Source organism: Brienomyrus brachyistius, chromosome 6 (genome assembly GCF_023856365.1).
Source record: "Brienomyrus brachyistius isolate T26 chromosome 6, BBRACH_0.4, whole genome shotgun sequence".
Taxonomy (NCBI): Eukaryota; Metazoa; Chordata; class Actinopteri; order Osteoglossiformes; family Mormyridae; genus Brienomyrus; species Brienomyrus brachyistius.
In genome coordinates this window covers 15,502,062-15,518,344 of record NC_064538.1, presented here as the reverse complement: position 1 = coordinate 15,518,344, position 16,283 = coordinate 15,502,062, and the positions used below count along the sequence as shown (strand labels likewise).

Sequence of the window (16,283 nt, the reverse complement as noted above, 5' to 3'; positions counted from 1 at the left end):
TTAGAGGGTATTACAGATACTGTGGTAATTTACTATTACTGGTTTTGGTGTCACCTCACCCTGACTGCAATAGCAGAGAATATCCAGGATCTGAGAAGAATGGGAAAAAAATTGTGAGTTATTGCCATCTGCTAAGCATGCCTTTCTAGAGGATAAACCCCGCCCCCCCCCCCCCCTCCCACCAGTGCAACCCTGACCTGGAGACGTGGTTGGAAGCTGGATGTGTTTAACCCCTTTCTTAACAGAGACCCAGAGTTCTGGGTTCTGACCCCCAGCAGTCCAGAGCTGCTCCCTGAGGAACCACAAATCCCAGTAGGGAGAGGGACAGTGAAAGGTTACACTGGGTTCATAGCCGTCAGGGAGAGCGGTGCCATATGAGAGAGGGGGGGGGGGAGGGGGGTGCAGGGGGGGTGCAGTGAAACGGCACTGCTTCTCTCCTTAGCGCCTGTTGTATATATTCATTACTTCTACTCATAACAAACAAGTTCGTCCACAAACATGTACCAGCACAGACAAAACAAAGCTTTCTGAGCAGAGCGCGAGAATTTCGCTGCCGTCGTCTTGAATGTGAGTCTACAATGTGTTTTGTAAACTCCGTTTGACCTTATCCACAAGCTTAGCATCATTCCCACTAACCTTGAAACTATTCATGTGCATGATTAAGCTATATCTTCATCTGCAGCTTGGTTGAATATGTAATATGACAGAATATTTCTGAATCGTATGGTTTAATTATAGTAATCCTTCACTGATGAATGGACACCATCGAAGGTCTTTGAAAGCAGCTTCCTAGACATTATTATTTGTTCTTTTTCCACTACATTATGCCATTTGGGATGTATCTGATAGCCCATTGTGTCCTTGCAATTAGCCTGTAAGCCTCCTAGTTGCCAGTGGTTTTGGCCGTAAACAGAATGTGACAACAAGTGTGATATTAGCCGTCTATCTTGCATATTCGCTGTAGAAAAACGGCTAATAAAGTCGACCGGGGGGGGGGGCATTATTATTCTCCACCGGCAATGGCTAATGAGCATGCATACCACAGGGTTACCCCCCCCGCTCCACAAAGCCTGCTCTCAGTGCAGTCCTTTGGCCTGGGCTCCTGAACCGGCAAGGAGATTAGCCAGACTGTTCGGCCCACGGACACCCAAGGATGCTGGGAAGTGTTCCAACCGCACGCATCACCTTTGTTTTTGTTACCCATTGCATGACAGCGAGTAGCTTGGTATGAATGTGAAACACCCTGTTTCCAAAATATAAATTAATTTCTACATAATGTATCTCACTGCCTCGTGCCCATTGCTTCCGGGATAGGCTCCAGGCCCCCCGCGACCCAGTAGGATAAGCGGTTTAGAAAATGGATGGATGGATGGATCTATCTCAATTTAGAGTCAAGAGTATAAACATTAAAGTAAAATTCCACATCAGCCTTATGTTTTACTTTTTATGTTTGCATCAAGAGCTGTAGCAGTTGGGGATTCCCAGCAGCAGCACAGGGTGTGTCCCTAATTGTGGCATTTGTTTTGAGTGCTTGCAGCTTAGCTGTTATGAGACGATTGTGTGTAAGGTTAGAACTTCAGAGGTCATTTAACAAACAACTGGAGTGCTGAGCAGGGATTAGGCGAAGCCCTCGGAGGATGCTCTGCATGGGGAGGCCCGACCGACAGTGGGCCTTTGTTAACGCTGAGGTATTCCGCTTTTCAGCTGTCAGCTGCATTCCTCTCCATTTGTCCATTTATGGTGAGGGAAGGTGACCTACAGAAGCCTGATATGGGTTTGGGGGGGAGGTTCTGTCCCTCAGGGATTCATCCGCCTCCCTGCAGCAGTGTGATCTGCTGGCTTTTCGGGAAGTTGGGCCTGTCATGTTTGTAAACATTGCATTATGGGGAAGGCTAGCAATCGGAAGTCAAGTTAGCAGGAAAAATCAGCGGTGATGGGTGTGAGGTTAGTCCCTGCGGCACTCATTAAGACGGGGGGGGGTCAGGACAAAGCAGGCAGAGCAGGATCGTTATACTCAAAGCGTAGGTTGTGGGGGGGCTGGAGGGTGCGGAGCCGCTTTGGTGTCGAGGTGAAGCATGACACCGACACCTGCAGCCTCAGGTGCCGCCGTATCGAGTGTCAGTCAGCTTACCGGAGACGCGGGACGAGAGGAGCCCAAATTACAGTGCAGGATCAGTCCTCTTTTAATGTGCTTCTGCGACCAAAATAGATATCATGTTGTGCCTGAGTGAGTTTCCTTACTGTCCCAACAAAGCCTGTGTGTACAGAGAGCCCCCCCACCCCACCCATCTTCCCCCTCTCTGAGTCAGAGTGGCTCTGCTGCCTCCCTCTCTCTTTCCTAGCCCATGAAAGATTTCTACATGACAGCTGTAAAAACATCTCTACTCATTTACTTTCATCTTTGCCTCAGATTTCGGTTCCCCCCCCCTCCCCAGTTTGGCCAGTGGCACAGCGCTGGTGATTAGCAGTAATTGGCACACACTGTGATTGTGCCATAATTACAGGGGCCTTCTCCACGTGTGAATCACCAAGGGAGTTTTTTTCTGGTGACAGGAAAAGGGCAGTGATAACATTTCACTGACACTCGCGTAATGACGTACTGGCACCACATGTCTGTTATTTTTTGGGAAGAAACTAATTTTTTACCTGTGACTATGCACACTGCCAGCATGTTAGTGTAAACAGGGTAGCTAACAACCTGGAAAAACCCTCGCTTACTCTACCTGAATGCTGGACACAACGTTAATGCATCACATACAGGACTTTGAGTTGATTTGTACCGCAGGGATTAAATACCGGATTTTTGAATCCCAGAGCAGGTTTATATCTCTACTGTATGTGACTCATCAACAGCCTATTATTAGGAAACATTTATCATGTTTATCATTTTTTTCTTTACAATTGTTAATCACATGACTCACAGCCAGTGACCCTCTATCTTTGACAACAGACAGCTGGGAGGGGGTGTAGTTGTCTGACCAGCGTGAGGGGAAGGGTCACGGGGTGCTAGCAGGTGGTGGAAAGATCCTGCACATACGCATCTTTTATTATGACAGTGTTTCTCAGCCCAGTCCTCAGGGACCCCTGGACAGTCCACATTTTCGCTACCTCCCAGCTCCCAGCCAGACAGTCCATGTTTTTGCTCCCTCCCAGCTCCCAGCACACCTGTACCAGGTATTTGTTCTTTCTTGGTTGATTGTTTGGTTCAGGTGAGCTAGGAGCTTGGTGGGAGCAAAAACCTGGACCGTATCATCGCTCTTTGGGATTCTGGGGCCTAGGAGGATGTGCCAAGGGCTCACAGCAGTCTGTTGACTTGTAGCCATTCTCGGTGTTCTGGCTATGGACATCCTTAAGGTTCAGAGGCAACACTTAAGTACAAATGAAGAACTGTTAAGATTGTCATTAACATCAATGTTTACTTCAGGTATCGAGAGGTCCATAAATAGTGTGAGTCTGTGAGTACGGATCTGAGGCTGCCAGGGGCACAGTGTACCAAGAACCTGTCAACACTGGGGTGTATTCCCCACGACAGCATCTCCGCGCTCTCAGTCAGCATCTCTGCAGGAAATCAAGCTGTAAGCTTATTAAGAGTGAGAGCTTCACTGGGAAGCTACCCGCTCTCGTAAGTGTTCACCAGCCTGATCGTCCCCCGTCCCCCACGCCACATTGGGTAGCCAGCCAGACCCCTGCATCTAATTTAAGGAGGATGGCTGGAAGGGCTGACCTGCCTTACAAGTCACGGAGGTTTATTTAGCCACACAGATGCTCAAACCTTTTTTTATTGGAGTGGCCATCAGGAGCTAGGGGTGGTCGCACTGTGTCTATGGCTTCTTTTAGAAAATAAAATAATGCATATTTCCTTTTGATGTGGGGTGATGACAGGGGGGGCCACATATTTATTTGGGGTGGCCATGGCCACCCCTGGCCGCCCCTTAGATCTGTCCCTACCCTCCATCTCTTCGCAGTCCTGGCTGGCTCCGCGGCCCAGGAGCCCGACCAGCCCCACGGCTGCATGCATGGTAGCTGTTACCCAGCCACTGGAGACTTACTGGTTGGCAGAGAGAAGAGTCTGAAGGCCTCATCCACCTGTGGGCTGCGCAAGAAGGAGCCTTACTGCATCGTCAGCCACTTGCAGGTAAGCCTGTGTCAGGTGAGGTGCAGCCTTATTTATTTATCCATTTATTTAATTTATATAGCGCTTTTAACAACAGTCACCGTCACAAAGCACTTTACATATAACCAGCCTGAACCCCCACCAAGCAAGGCTGAGGCGACAGTGGCAAGGAAAAATTCCCTCTAGCAGGAAGAAACTTTGAGAGGAACCTAGACTCGGAAGGGGACCCCATCCTCCTCTGGGCGACCGGGGAGCATGAAACCGCATTAGCATTGACATTAATTTCCGTCAATATATTTTTAAAAGTCCCAGTTGGTTTCATGTAATTACAGCCTTACACAAACAGACTCCGCTCAGCTTCCCTGAGAAATATTCACCCATCCTTCGTTACTGTGCATTCGGTCCTGGAGGACAGTGAAGCTGGATCCCATCTTAGGAAGTACAGAGCATGAAGCAGGAGACACCCTGGATGAGATGCCAGTCTATGGCCCAGTGCACATGGACAGACACGCTAAGAGGACTTTAGGCAGAGTCACCTGACTATGTGTTTTTGGACTGTGGAATGTGAGGCTGCAGTTCTGGGGGTATATGACTGCAGTGTGGACTGCTGAGCTACATTTGCTTTATAAGTTGGATGTTCTACTTTATTCAAGTGAGAGCCTGTGTAATGTTAATAAACTGATACAAGTCACATGATATTCAGCCCTGGGTCTTTTCATAACACTAACCTCAATGTGCTGGGAAAACCATTCTTAAAATCACAGAACGTATGTGAAACTTTATATTTGGGGAAAAAAAAAGTTTTTTTTTGTTGTACGGTGAAAGGCACCAGCTTTCAAATCCCAAGCGGAACATGGAAAGTGATCTACTTTGCTGCTTTCCTACTTGACAGGACGAGAAAAAGTGTTTCCAGTGTGACTCACGCCGGCCGTACGATGCCGTCTACAACACCAACAGCCACCGTATTGAAAACGTCATCACCACCTTCCAGCCTCATCGGAAGAAATCCTGGTGGCAGTCGGAGAACGGTGAGGCACGCCAATTGCACTCCGGAAAACTCTCACGAGCAAGCCGTGTAACACAGAGGAGATTTGATGATGGAGATCTGCCACTGTTGGAAATCCAGAAGATCCGAATATCACTCATGGGGTAAGTAATTGCAGTTCAGCTGAGGGCGCTGGAAGACAGGAACAGGAAGGAACAGAGAGTGACTAAGGAGAGCGAGAGGGCCAATAAATCCAGTGTCAGCCTGGACTTCTCTGTAGCTCAATGGCCTCCACTTAGTACTGCTGCACATATAGCAAGTTAACAGGAAAAACGAACGATATTTTTAAACAAATTTCCATAGAGTTTCCTGCAAGGAAAAAAATATGCATCAGTGAAATAAAGCAACCATTGACCATGATCTTGGTCTTCTGGGGATGGTGCCCCCCCCAGGCCAGTTCAGGTCAAGGGTGAGGAGCTTCCTGCTCTTCCGTTCAGCTTTGGCGCTGCCTGGCAACTAATGATGCCACTCGAAGCTGCAGTGCAGAGGGAGGGTGCCCAATGGCACGGTCTCCTCGCCTGGGCGTTAGTCCTGCTGTGCCCCGGTCAGGCTCTCCCTCCCTCCAACACAATGGTCAGCAGACCCAGCGTGTTTCAGGCGGTGCTTTGCTTCCCTCTAAATCTGAATCCCAGGCCCTGGTGTCCCTAACCCTGCCTTGCCTTTCCTTCCTGTTTAGCTCTCTATTGATGAATCACAGGTTAAGCACAGTTCACCGCCCATTTCCCTCCATTTCAGCCAGAGAACGAGTGTCTCTTCCCTTTTTCATTTCTTACCGACATCAGGAAGACAGCTCCTGAGAACTGGAGGTGGACGGCTCTGTCAGCGGCCTCCCACCCCCCACTCACGTGACTCATCTCCGACAGAAGAAGTTCTTTTCTTTCTCTTGTGGGCAAATCCTAGGGAGCTGAAAGCACACTCAGAGTAGGAGGAGTGTCCTATCCCAAATGAACCCCCCCTCTGCCTCTCAGCTCCTGTGAGCTCGCCGGGGGGGTTATGAAAAAAGCTGCTATGCAAAGAAAAGGCCTTCAATGTAAGGCGACTCTGCCGCGATAGGTGGACTGCGTTTCCCATCAGCCCTGCTTCCCTTGTTTATAATTTGTCCTTGACGTGTCCCGGCTCTCTCTGGGATTATAAGAACTGACGCACAAATGGGGGGGAGGGATTGGTTGAGGGAGGACTGAAAGGCTTCTGCGTGTTGCTTTCAAAGGGTCGGTGGGTGTCTGGCCTCAGGCTGAGTTATTCACAAGAGTTTCTGCACTTAAGATAACGGTATACGGCTTTAAACCATTGTAGCTACCAGCAGTAGGTATGACAAGGTATCAGTTCAGTGGCCAAAACCATTAACTGAGCAAAATACATTATTACTGAAAAGAAGGGAAAATGTACATGTTGGTCTGTTCAATTAATTGCTTTTATAAAGCATATTGGAAAAAATGCTTACTTTGAAGGTTTTATTGTTTTACTATTCTGTCTCCATGCTCCTCAGGCAAGTCAGAGGTTCACATGCAGCTGGATCTGGAGGCTGAGTTCCACTTCACACATCTCATCATGACCTTCAAGGTGGGTCTTACGAAGGAGTGAGTGTGGGTCACATATACATCACAGCTGAGATGCTGACGGACTGCTGCAGCAGGGAGTATGAAGAAAAACCTTAAACCATCCACAGTTTACCGGATTTGTATACTTTGTGTGGGGTGGTTGTGACTCTGTGAGTTAGGACCCTGTCTTTGTGATCAGAGGGGCCCTTGAGCGCAGCCCTTAAACTCCAGGTACTGGCTGACCCTGATTTCTCAATTGTGACTGCAGTAAAATGATATAGTGATCATAAAATGCGAAGCAAAATGACTCCCAGCACTCGCTATAGTGCTTGCATGCTTTAGTGATGGCTGTGCATTACCTCTCTCTTTGAGGTCTCAGGGTGTACCATCAGGTAACAGGGAGGGGTGTGCATTACCCCTCTCTTTGAGGTCTCAGGGTGTACCATCAGGTAATAGGGAGGGGTGTGCATTACCTCTCTCTTTGAGGTCTCAGGATGTTCCATCAGGTAACAGGGAGGGGTGTGCATTACCCCTCTCTTTGAGGTCTCAGGGTGTACCATCAGGTAACAGGGAGGGGTGTGCATCATCTCTGCAAACTGGTACCAGTTTGTATGCCAGTGGAAAATCAACAACTGAAATACTGTACTTCTGGTATTTTCCAGGTACCAAAAATGTGGTACCAGGTGCGGTGGAAAGCACTCTATGTTCCAGGCCATTCTGTGAGGACCTGGCCATCACAGAGTGTTTAGAAAGCTCCCTTTACGATGCCTTCCATTCCCCTCCTCAGACTTTCCGGCCGGCCGCCATGCTGATCGAGCGTTCCTCCGACTTTGGCCGCACGTGGCAGGTGTACCGCTACTTCGCCTATGACTGTGCCTCCATCTTCCCTGGGGTCTCCCAGGGGCCCCTGCGCCATGTGGATGACGTAATCTGTGAGTCCCGCTACTCTGACATCGAGCCATCCACAGAGGGAGAGGTGAGAACAAACTTGTGGGGGAGCCAGTCTGTTCACGTGCTCCTGTTACATTTCTGCCCTCCTAATCACGAAACTACTCCCCCTCCCCCAGGTGATCTACAGGGTCCTGGACCCAGCCATCCACATACAGGACCCATACAGCCCCAGAATTCAGAGTGAGTGACCTTTGCCCTCCTGGTATCGTCAGCCCTGAAATTCTGATATGTGACTCCTCAAACACCAGCCTATGAATTTATCTATATGTCCATTCATCCAGCTTCCATTGGCTTAACCTGTGGGATCAGGAACTTATCTTAGGGCAGGGGTGGGTAGGGGTGTTCCCACCCCCCAGTGCACAGACCAGTACCATACTAAACCATGTTCAGTATACCAACGGCCTGTAGAATGCTGGGGGATTTGTGGAGGGTTTGGTTAATTTCCAAAAATAAACTATATATTTGCAATTTTTTACAACCTCTCATGTTTGCGCTTTTTGCTCGCATCTAAAAAACTGGAAAGAGTTAAATTTATGATATATTGCCAATTTATTCATTTCTACTGGAGTCTTTTCTGTAGGAGATACAAGCCTACAGTATCTGAAAGTACATATGCAGGCTGCGGTGGCCACAGTGACTCAATAAGCAGCATTGTTACCTCACCCCTCCAGGAGTGGGAATTTGAATGTGTGTGTGTGTGTGTGTGTGTGTGTGTGTGTGTGTGTATAATTTTCTGTTTCTCTCTTCATTTCCTCCCTCTGTCCTGTAAGAGGTGTGTAGCCAGACTAATTAGCATTTCCAAATTGCCTGTAGTGAATTTATATGCATTTAAAATGTGAAGCGAATGTGGGTGTATATCAAAGGTCTCAAACTGCAGTAGGTGGTTAAGAGATAAACCCGGACCATTTTGTAGGACTCTCTCATATTTTCCTTCCTCCCAAAGGCACTGGGCTGTTGCCAGTGATGTTCGCACAGGGAGGTCACTGGCCCCCGCAGGCCTTTTTTCACGCGGGCTGGCAGGCTGGGGGGAAGCAGCAGCTTCTCTCCTACACAAACACGCTTTGATTTGGCCGCACTTGCTTTTCTTTTCTCCCAGAAAGAAATCTGTGAAGCTTTCTTTCCCAACTGTCATGATTGCGTCCCCCTTCGAAAGGGGGCCAAAGTGACCCTACTCTAAAAATTTGTCTCTGTTTCACGCAAAATCGTCAGCATCAATGGGGGGCAAACATTGCACTGACTTGTGGATGACTACGCCATCCTTCGGGTGGGGGTGGTGATGGCAAGTCTGTTGGTGTGACTGCAGATCTTAAATCTCCCACGGCTGCCAGCACAGTGCGGAGAGGAGGGGGTGAGGCAGTAATGGAGTGATACTGTAGCTTCTGTTGGAGAATTTACCAGACATTAATGAGCCATTAAATGCAGTCTCTAGAGTAAACTTATAAAACACACATCATTAACTGTATGACTAGAAGAAGCCAGTGCTTCATTTAAATATATGCATAAATATAAAGAAAGTATATAGATAAAGATAAAAAGGAAGGCAGGCACAGTGAGCTCACGCATCCAGGAGTGCTGCCTGAAGTCCTAACTGCACTCTGCCTGCAGGCTCTCCATGGCTTGTGTCCTGCGGTGAATGGAATCGGCTCCAGCTCCCCCCCCCCCCCCCAATTTTGTACTTGATACGTGGTTGCAGAATGGATGGAAAAATGGTAACATTTTACTTGAGGGGGCACAAATAATGGAGTAGTACACGCTTATTTAATGCATTAATTAACCAGAAATTAATGGCTTTTCCCCTCTAACGAAGAACCGAGCCACACCCAAGCGGTACTCGAGGCGTACCCAAGCTGTACCTGTACCCAAAGTGTATCTGTACCCGATCTGTACCCAAGCTGTACCCAAGCTGTACCTGTACCTGAAGTGTATCCGTACCTGATCTGTACCCGAGCTGTACTCGTACCCGATCTGTACCCGAGCTGTACCTGTACCCAAAGTGTATCCGTACCTGATCTGTACCCGAGTTGTACCTAAGCTGTACCTGTACCCGAAGTGTATCCGTACCTGATCTGTACCGGAGCTGTACTCGTACCCGATCTGTACCCGAGCTATACCCATACCCAATCTCTAATGGTACTGTACCTGTGCCCAGTCTGTACCTGACCAAACCGAGCTGGTTGCGTTACCACCATCTCATTGGATACTGGTGTTCTATGCATGGATTATCTGAAGCAAAAATGGTATATTCCGTATGTAATTCATATTGCATATGTAAATCATTTATCGCAGTGTATTGATGCATTCTTGAATTTCCAACCTCCTACGTAAAAAACATACTATACAACAGCTGAACGGATTGGATTTCCAATGTAAATTTATGTAAGCGAGTGTTAATTCGTTTACCCTTTGATATTGCATAACACTGCTATTCTCACAACTGTGCTAGCAGAAATGAGCACACAGTAAAATAATAATAATAATAACTGTCCATAGTAAATCTTGCAGTAAACCATGTGAACAGTAAATAAGCATCTCTTTGGTTTTAAGTCCCTTTTGCTCTCCAAACCTGGCCATGCCTTTACCAAGATGACCCTTCTGCAGTGGGAAACCGAAGCAAGCTGTGACTTTGCTGTAACTAGTCTCTCTTTGCAGTGTGGCTCGGGTACAGGTCAGTTATTGTATAGCACTGGAAAAGCGCCACAAGTGTTAGTTACATACTGATCCCATGTTTGTTCATCATTAATCAGTCATAACAATTCATGTATTTCATGCAGTTTCTATACTTGTTCATGATCTCACACATTATTTTAAACTGCTGTAAAAGGAGATCCCAGTGTAAGAAGTTCCCAGTTTATTTTTGGTGTGAACCTTAGACCATAATCATCAGAGTGTTGATAACGATTCATGTAACCCACTTACATACATATCCACAGGTAACATGTACACGACTGCCCAGTTGAAACCACATCTAATGACAATTATAATTGTTAGGTTAAGTGGCTTTGCTCTTTAATAAGACAGTCAGAGATTTTATCAATTAAAAAGCACTTTCCCGCTGCTGCTTGCTTCATCATATCTATTTTTTGTTACCATGGACTGAAATAGTTCAGTGCCCTCCCTGGTATGAAAAGGTTAGCTGTCAGAGTCAAGGTCTTGAGAACAGAGTGGGGCTCTGTGAAAAGAGGATACCAGCAGATAACGAAGTCTGTGATGACTGATAGGCCTTTGGTCTGCCGGTGCTGTCATCTCAGACACAGGAACTGGCCTCCCAGTCACTCTCCTACAGACTCAAAATCAGAGCAGTAAAAGTCACGCTAAGTTTTTTTTAAAAAAACTAATCGCAATGAACAGAAGACCTTGGCAAACACCGTCACGCTTTAACGTGGCATGTCCGAGAATCTGGAGCCCTGAGCTGCGTGACTCTCCCGTCCTGCATGGCATGTTACCCGAACAGCTGGATGGGAAACATGCCGTTGCTGTTTCTGTGAGAAGAAGATTTACTCCGTGTTTAATGAGCGTGAACGACAGCACTGTCTGGGCATGGATCTAATCTCCCTAAGCTGCCACTGTTTCGGACTCCAGCCCTCCTGTCTCTGATTCCTTGACCGGGGGTCCGACTACGTGTGGATTCTCTGGGGGTGTCAGAGAATCTGGGGGGTTATTTGCTGTGTGTGCTGTAGGTCATGGGAGCATCTGTAGGCTTCTTTGTGCTTTCTGCCTGGACTGTTTGCTAAGAGTAGAGTAGATTAGATTAGAAGCATATTGTCATTGTGCTGAGTACTAGTATGAGGAATGAAATGCTAAGACTTTAGGGCCACACTGTCAGAAAAAAGGGTACCAATTTGTACCGTTGCTTGTTTTTTTTTCCTGATAGTATAAGGTGTCTCCTCTCTCAAACGTTTAGACTAGAAAACCTTGAGAAGATAAAGTTATTTCTGTCAGCTTAATGAACAGTTGCCCTACAGTACGGAAATACAATGATGTGTTATTCTTAGGGGTCGACATCCCTTTTACATCGACCCTTTTTTTAAATTTCCCATCGGCCTGTGTCTTGTAGACCAGCTGAGGATCACCAACCTACGTGTGAACCTCACAAAGCTGCACACGCTGGGGGACAACCTGCTGGACTCGCGCTTGGAGATCAAGGAGAAGTACTACTATGCCGTGTATGAGATGGTGGTGCGTGGGAACTGCTTCTGCTACGGCCATGCCTCTGAGTGTGCCCCTATCGAGGGGATTAGGGGGGATATTGAGGGCATGGTGAGTACAAATGTGGCCCATTTCACAGTAGCAGGCAGTTTGTTTAAGAGAGTAATTTTTCACTTTTTTTTTTTAACTTTTTAATCACTGTACTTTTGTTTCTTACACCCCCAGGTGCATGGGAGGTGTGTCTGCAAGCACAACACTAATGGACTGAACTGTGAGCGGTGTGACGACTTCTACAACAACGTCCCCTGGAGGCCAGCTGAGGGCAGAAGCACCAACGCTTGCCAGAGTGCGTCATACAGAACGATTTTTACACCTCGTATCACTGCTGACCTGTCACCAACATCAACATGAATGCGACTTTTACGGATTCCTAGCACTGCAAGCAAAATCACTGGGATGGAAGTTCTGGAAAACCAGGCCCAGCTTACTGGTCTTGTCATTCCCAGAATGCAACTGCAACCAGCACTCAGACAAGTGCCACTTCGACATGGCTGTGTACCTGGCCACGGGGAATGTGAGCGGCGGCGTGTGTGACAACTGCCTACACAACACCATGGGGCGTAACTGCGAGATATGCAAGCCCTTCTACTACCAGGACCCTGCCAGGGACATCCGGGACCCCGCAGTGTGTGTCCGTGAGTAGCCCCCCCAGGTCTGGGGAACAGTGGGTGGAGAACATAGATTATCACAATGGAGTCTTCACATTTCCACCTCCTTGTAACAGTTGTTGTATTGCTTATCGATTGTTATTATTCCGGGGTTTGTTCGGGTGAAGTGCTTTTTTCGAATGTCCCTTTTTGAGAGTCTACTTGGGGCCCCTATGTCTCTGGTCCAGTCTGTGTTTTGCCCCTTGGTTAGCCTGTGACTGCGACCCCGATGGCTCCCTCAACGGCGGTGTCTGTGACGGGCACGACGAGCCCAGCCTGGGCATGATGGCCGGCCAGTGTCGCTGCAAGGAGCACGTGCGGGGTCGGCGTTGCGACCACTGCAAGGCGGGCTACTTTGGGCTCAGCGCGGACGACCCCCGAGGCTGCCAGCGTGAGACCCCGGGTGACGGCGTGGGGTGAGGGGGTGTGTGTGGGTGTGAACCAGTCACCACATCTCAGCACCCCACTAACAGCTGCCCCCTCCCCCCCCCACAGCATGCCGGTGCGACTCCATGGGTTCAGTGTTGGAAGGCGCCCAGTGCGACCCAGTCACTGGAGACTGCTTCTGCAAACGCCTGGTGACGGGTCGGACTTGCAGTCAGTGTCTGGTATGCATGCCTGGGTGACCCGCATATCAGATAGATCACATCGAGCATGTAGATGGGGGGAGCCCGGCGACATCATTTCGGTCAAAGGAGCAGTTAATTTAGCACCTGCTTCCCTCCATCCACCCTCTTCTGCAGCCTTAGCCTTCTATTTGAGACAGAACCTACTTTCTGTATTCGTAAGTATTTCACTTCCTATATGGGCACAAAGCACCAGGTGGTCTTCTTGCAAGTCGTGCCCCTGCAGATCCTCCACTTCCTGTCTTGGCTAGGAATAGCACCCTGGAATGTGGGCACCAGAGAGGAGCTCATTGTCTAAATTTAGTTCTGGGATCCACAGACTCCTTGCTGGTGTTCATTACACAAGTTTTAATTGCTTTCTGGGCCTCAGGAAATGTTGCAAGAACTGTGCTTCTGCATACTTTGGTCTTCACAGATTATTTTCCCAGTGATATTTAATTTAAGCTATGTGATAAATCTTATCATCTTAGTTAGCATAGCCCAGTAGCATTGCTGGAATGAATAGGAATGAATGCAGACAGACTGTGTAATGACTTTGACTGTGTGAGGCAATGTGTTGCATCATCGATTCAGTGGGAGCTATATGAAGGGTGTCAGACACACTACAATGGAGGGCTCAAGCATGCTCACCTAGGCCTCCCAGTGCTCACCGCAGTCCCTTCTTCTCTCTGCCCCTCCTCTAGCCGGAACACTGGGCGCTGAGTCACGATTCGAATGGCTGTCGGGAGTGTGACTGTGACGTAGGCGGGGCAACAGACAACCAGTGAGTTTTCATCATAGAATCACAGATACAAAATGCAAGGTGTTGCCAGAAATCTAGCAAGCTGGTCTGGTAATTATGGAAAAATGGCGCATATTCAATGATTCGTATCACATTTGCAGGAGAAGCACTGCTGTTATCTGATATGAATGCTATGCGAATGCTTGTGCTATTTAAGTAATGTTTTCATGTTAATGTGCAGATGCTTGCATTTGCCTTTGTGGGTGAATCCGTAAGCTCAGCAGATGGGTGTGTGTGTCTCTTGTTTGTGTGCCTGTGTGTGTGTGTGTGAGTATGCATGAGCCCTCTTGGCCGTGCCTGTGTTGACCCAGCTGTCTTCCTCCCCAGCTGCTCCATGGACACTGGCCAATGCCGTTGTCGAAGTCACATGATTGGGCGCCAGTGTAACCAGGTGGAGCCTGGCTTTTACTTCATGGCTCTGGACCACTACACCTATGAGGCAGAACTGGCTAAACTGGGCCAGGTAACCACACAAGGCGGCATCGCTAACATTACATTTATGCTCAGCTCTCATCGTCTTGGCAATTACAGTGGCCTGAATTTGAGCCTCAAGGATTCTTTCACTGCATTTACTTACAGTTCCGTGTCTCGTTATTCTACAATTACTCACTGTAATTTGCAGAATGTGGATACAAAGTTCTGTATGCCCCACTAGGGATGCACTGTTGTGGAAAGGGAAATGCAGCCTGGTCGCACAGCCACTTGGACCGGCACTGGTTTTGCCCGTGTTCCTAAAGGCAGCACCCTGGAGTTTTCCATCAGCAACATCCCATACTCGATAGAGTATGACGTGTTGATTCGCTATGAATCACAGGTGAGTGCCAAGACTTTGTATGTGGGCCCTTTTAAGTTCCAAGCTGGCGGGGAATGGACTTCCTCACAAGTCCATCAGCGATGAGCCTAACTGCTTACTTGCCCACACCAGATGCTACATGACTGGGAGGAGGTTCACGTGAGTGTGGTGAGGCCAGGCCCGATTCCCACCAGCAGCCCCTGTGGCAATACCATCCCTGCAGACGACCTGCTGACCGTGTCCCTGCCCATCGTCTCCAGGTCTGAACTGGGCCCATTGTCCAGCGGTTCCTATATGACATGAGCCAGCTTGAGCTTGTGCTGTGTCCAGTCTCACAGTGTTAGAAGCTGCCGGCTTACAGATTGATGTGACATCATCATAACACCCAGACTGCTATTATAGCCACCTCTCCTGCTACATGCATATGGCAGCATCTGGATGAGGTCACTCACAAACTGGTGCACATTATTATAACCACTTCATATGCAACTCTTACTGGTTTGTCTTGCTGTCATGTTACAGGTATGTATTGCTGTTATGTCTGCAGGTTTGTAGTTCTGCCAAGGCCTGTCTGCCTGGAAAGGGGAGTGAGCTACACCCTGCGGCTGGAATTCCCGTACTTCTCCAGGCAGAGCACTGTCCCGAACCCTAGTATCCTGATTGACTCTGTAAGTGCGACACACGCTTTTGTTCTCTCTCACTCTTTTGCTCCTTTATTCTCTCCATCAGCATTGGGCATGTCACTCCCTCCCAATCCAGATCTCCCTGCTCCCTCGATACTCCTCCCTGGAGATGTTCATTGCTGGGGATCCCGCATCCATTGCCCGCAAGCAGACCTTCGAGCTCCATCGCTGCCACGACACAGGCAAGGCTGTGATGCGCTCTCTGCTCAGCGACACCTGCAGCAAGCTGCTCGCCAGCATGTCCGCCATCATCAACGATGGAGCTCTGCGTAAGTAACTATGGGCCGCTGTGGAGGCTAGGGTCATCACAGGAGCATTCCAGGCAATATATATTTGCTAATTTCTATTTTTAATATACACCAGCGAAATGATAACACTTTTCCAAAAATCATCCATCTACACCAGTGGTGGCCAGTCTTATCCAGAAAGGGCCGTTGGGTATGCGGGTTTTCACTGCAACTTCCTAATTAGATAATTAGAGGACTGATTGGCTGAAGAGTCCTCACACCTGGGTTTGAACAGTTGACCTAAAAGTTGTCTACATTGGCCAAGAAAGCCCAATGCAATTCACAATAAAGACGAGAAAGCCCAATGAAATTCAAAATAAAAAATGCACATCTAATAGAAAAATGCACTGCAATGCAACAAAGGATATTATTCAAGTTCATAACGCATGTGCAAACACCACATTTTACTAATGCGTTGCACATGCGTACAAGCATGCTGCATGTACAGAAAACAACCGCAGCTTCAGAAATATGCTGCAAATAGCCACAATACAACGAAAGTGTTTCCAAAGGACACTTTTTTGTGCATACTTTTCACTGGAGCCAATGCAGATAATTTACAGTGGAAACAGCTTATAGTGATCACGCTTATAGTGGATCAAAGGACTGCTT

At 48.1% G+C, this 16,283-nt stretch overlaps 1 protein-coding gene across 2 annotated transcripts in view; it reads left to right on the top strand.

The window, feature by feature from the left end:
* The window catches only part of lamb2 (laminin, beta 2 (laminin S)), a 36,740-nt gene that overhangs the window by 4,969 nt on the left and 15,488 nt on the right, over positions 1–16,283 (top strand). For both annotated transcript variants that reach the window (XM_049016378.1, XM_049016377.1), the window contains exons 3-18: positions 3,966–4,135; positions 5,007–5,142; positions 6,646–6,719; positions 7,485–7,673; positions 7,765–7,828; positions 11,703–11,905; positions 12,020–12,140; positions 12,301–12,489; positions 12,713–12,892; positions 12,997–13,109; positions 13,811–13,890; positions 14,236–14,371; positions 14,564–14,722; positions 14,834–14,961; positions 15,249–15,369; positions 15,461–15,653. In XM_049016378.1, the coding sequence (XP_048872335.1) occupies positions 3,966–4,135; positions 5,007–5,142; positions 6,646–6,719; positions 7,485–7,673; positions 7,765–7,828; positions 11,703–11,905; positions 12,020–12,140; positions 12,301–12,489; positions 12,713–12,892; positions 12,997–13,109; positions 13,811–13,890; positions 14,236–14,371; positions 14,564–14,722; positions 14,834–14,961; positions 15,249–15,369; positions 15,461–15,653 (2,256 nt within the window). The remainder of the gene's footprint in view (positions 1–3,965; positions 4,136–5,006; positions 5,143–6,645; positions 6,720–7,484; positions 7,674–7,764; positions 7,829–11,702; positions 11,906–12,019; positions 12,141–12,300; positions 12,490–12,712; positions 12,893–12,996; positions 13,110–13,810; positions 13,891–14,235; positions 14,372–14,563; positions 14,723–14,833; positions 14,962–15,248; positions 15,370–15,460; positions 15,654–16,283) is intronic.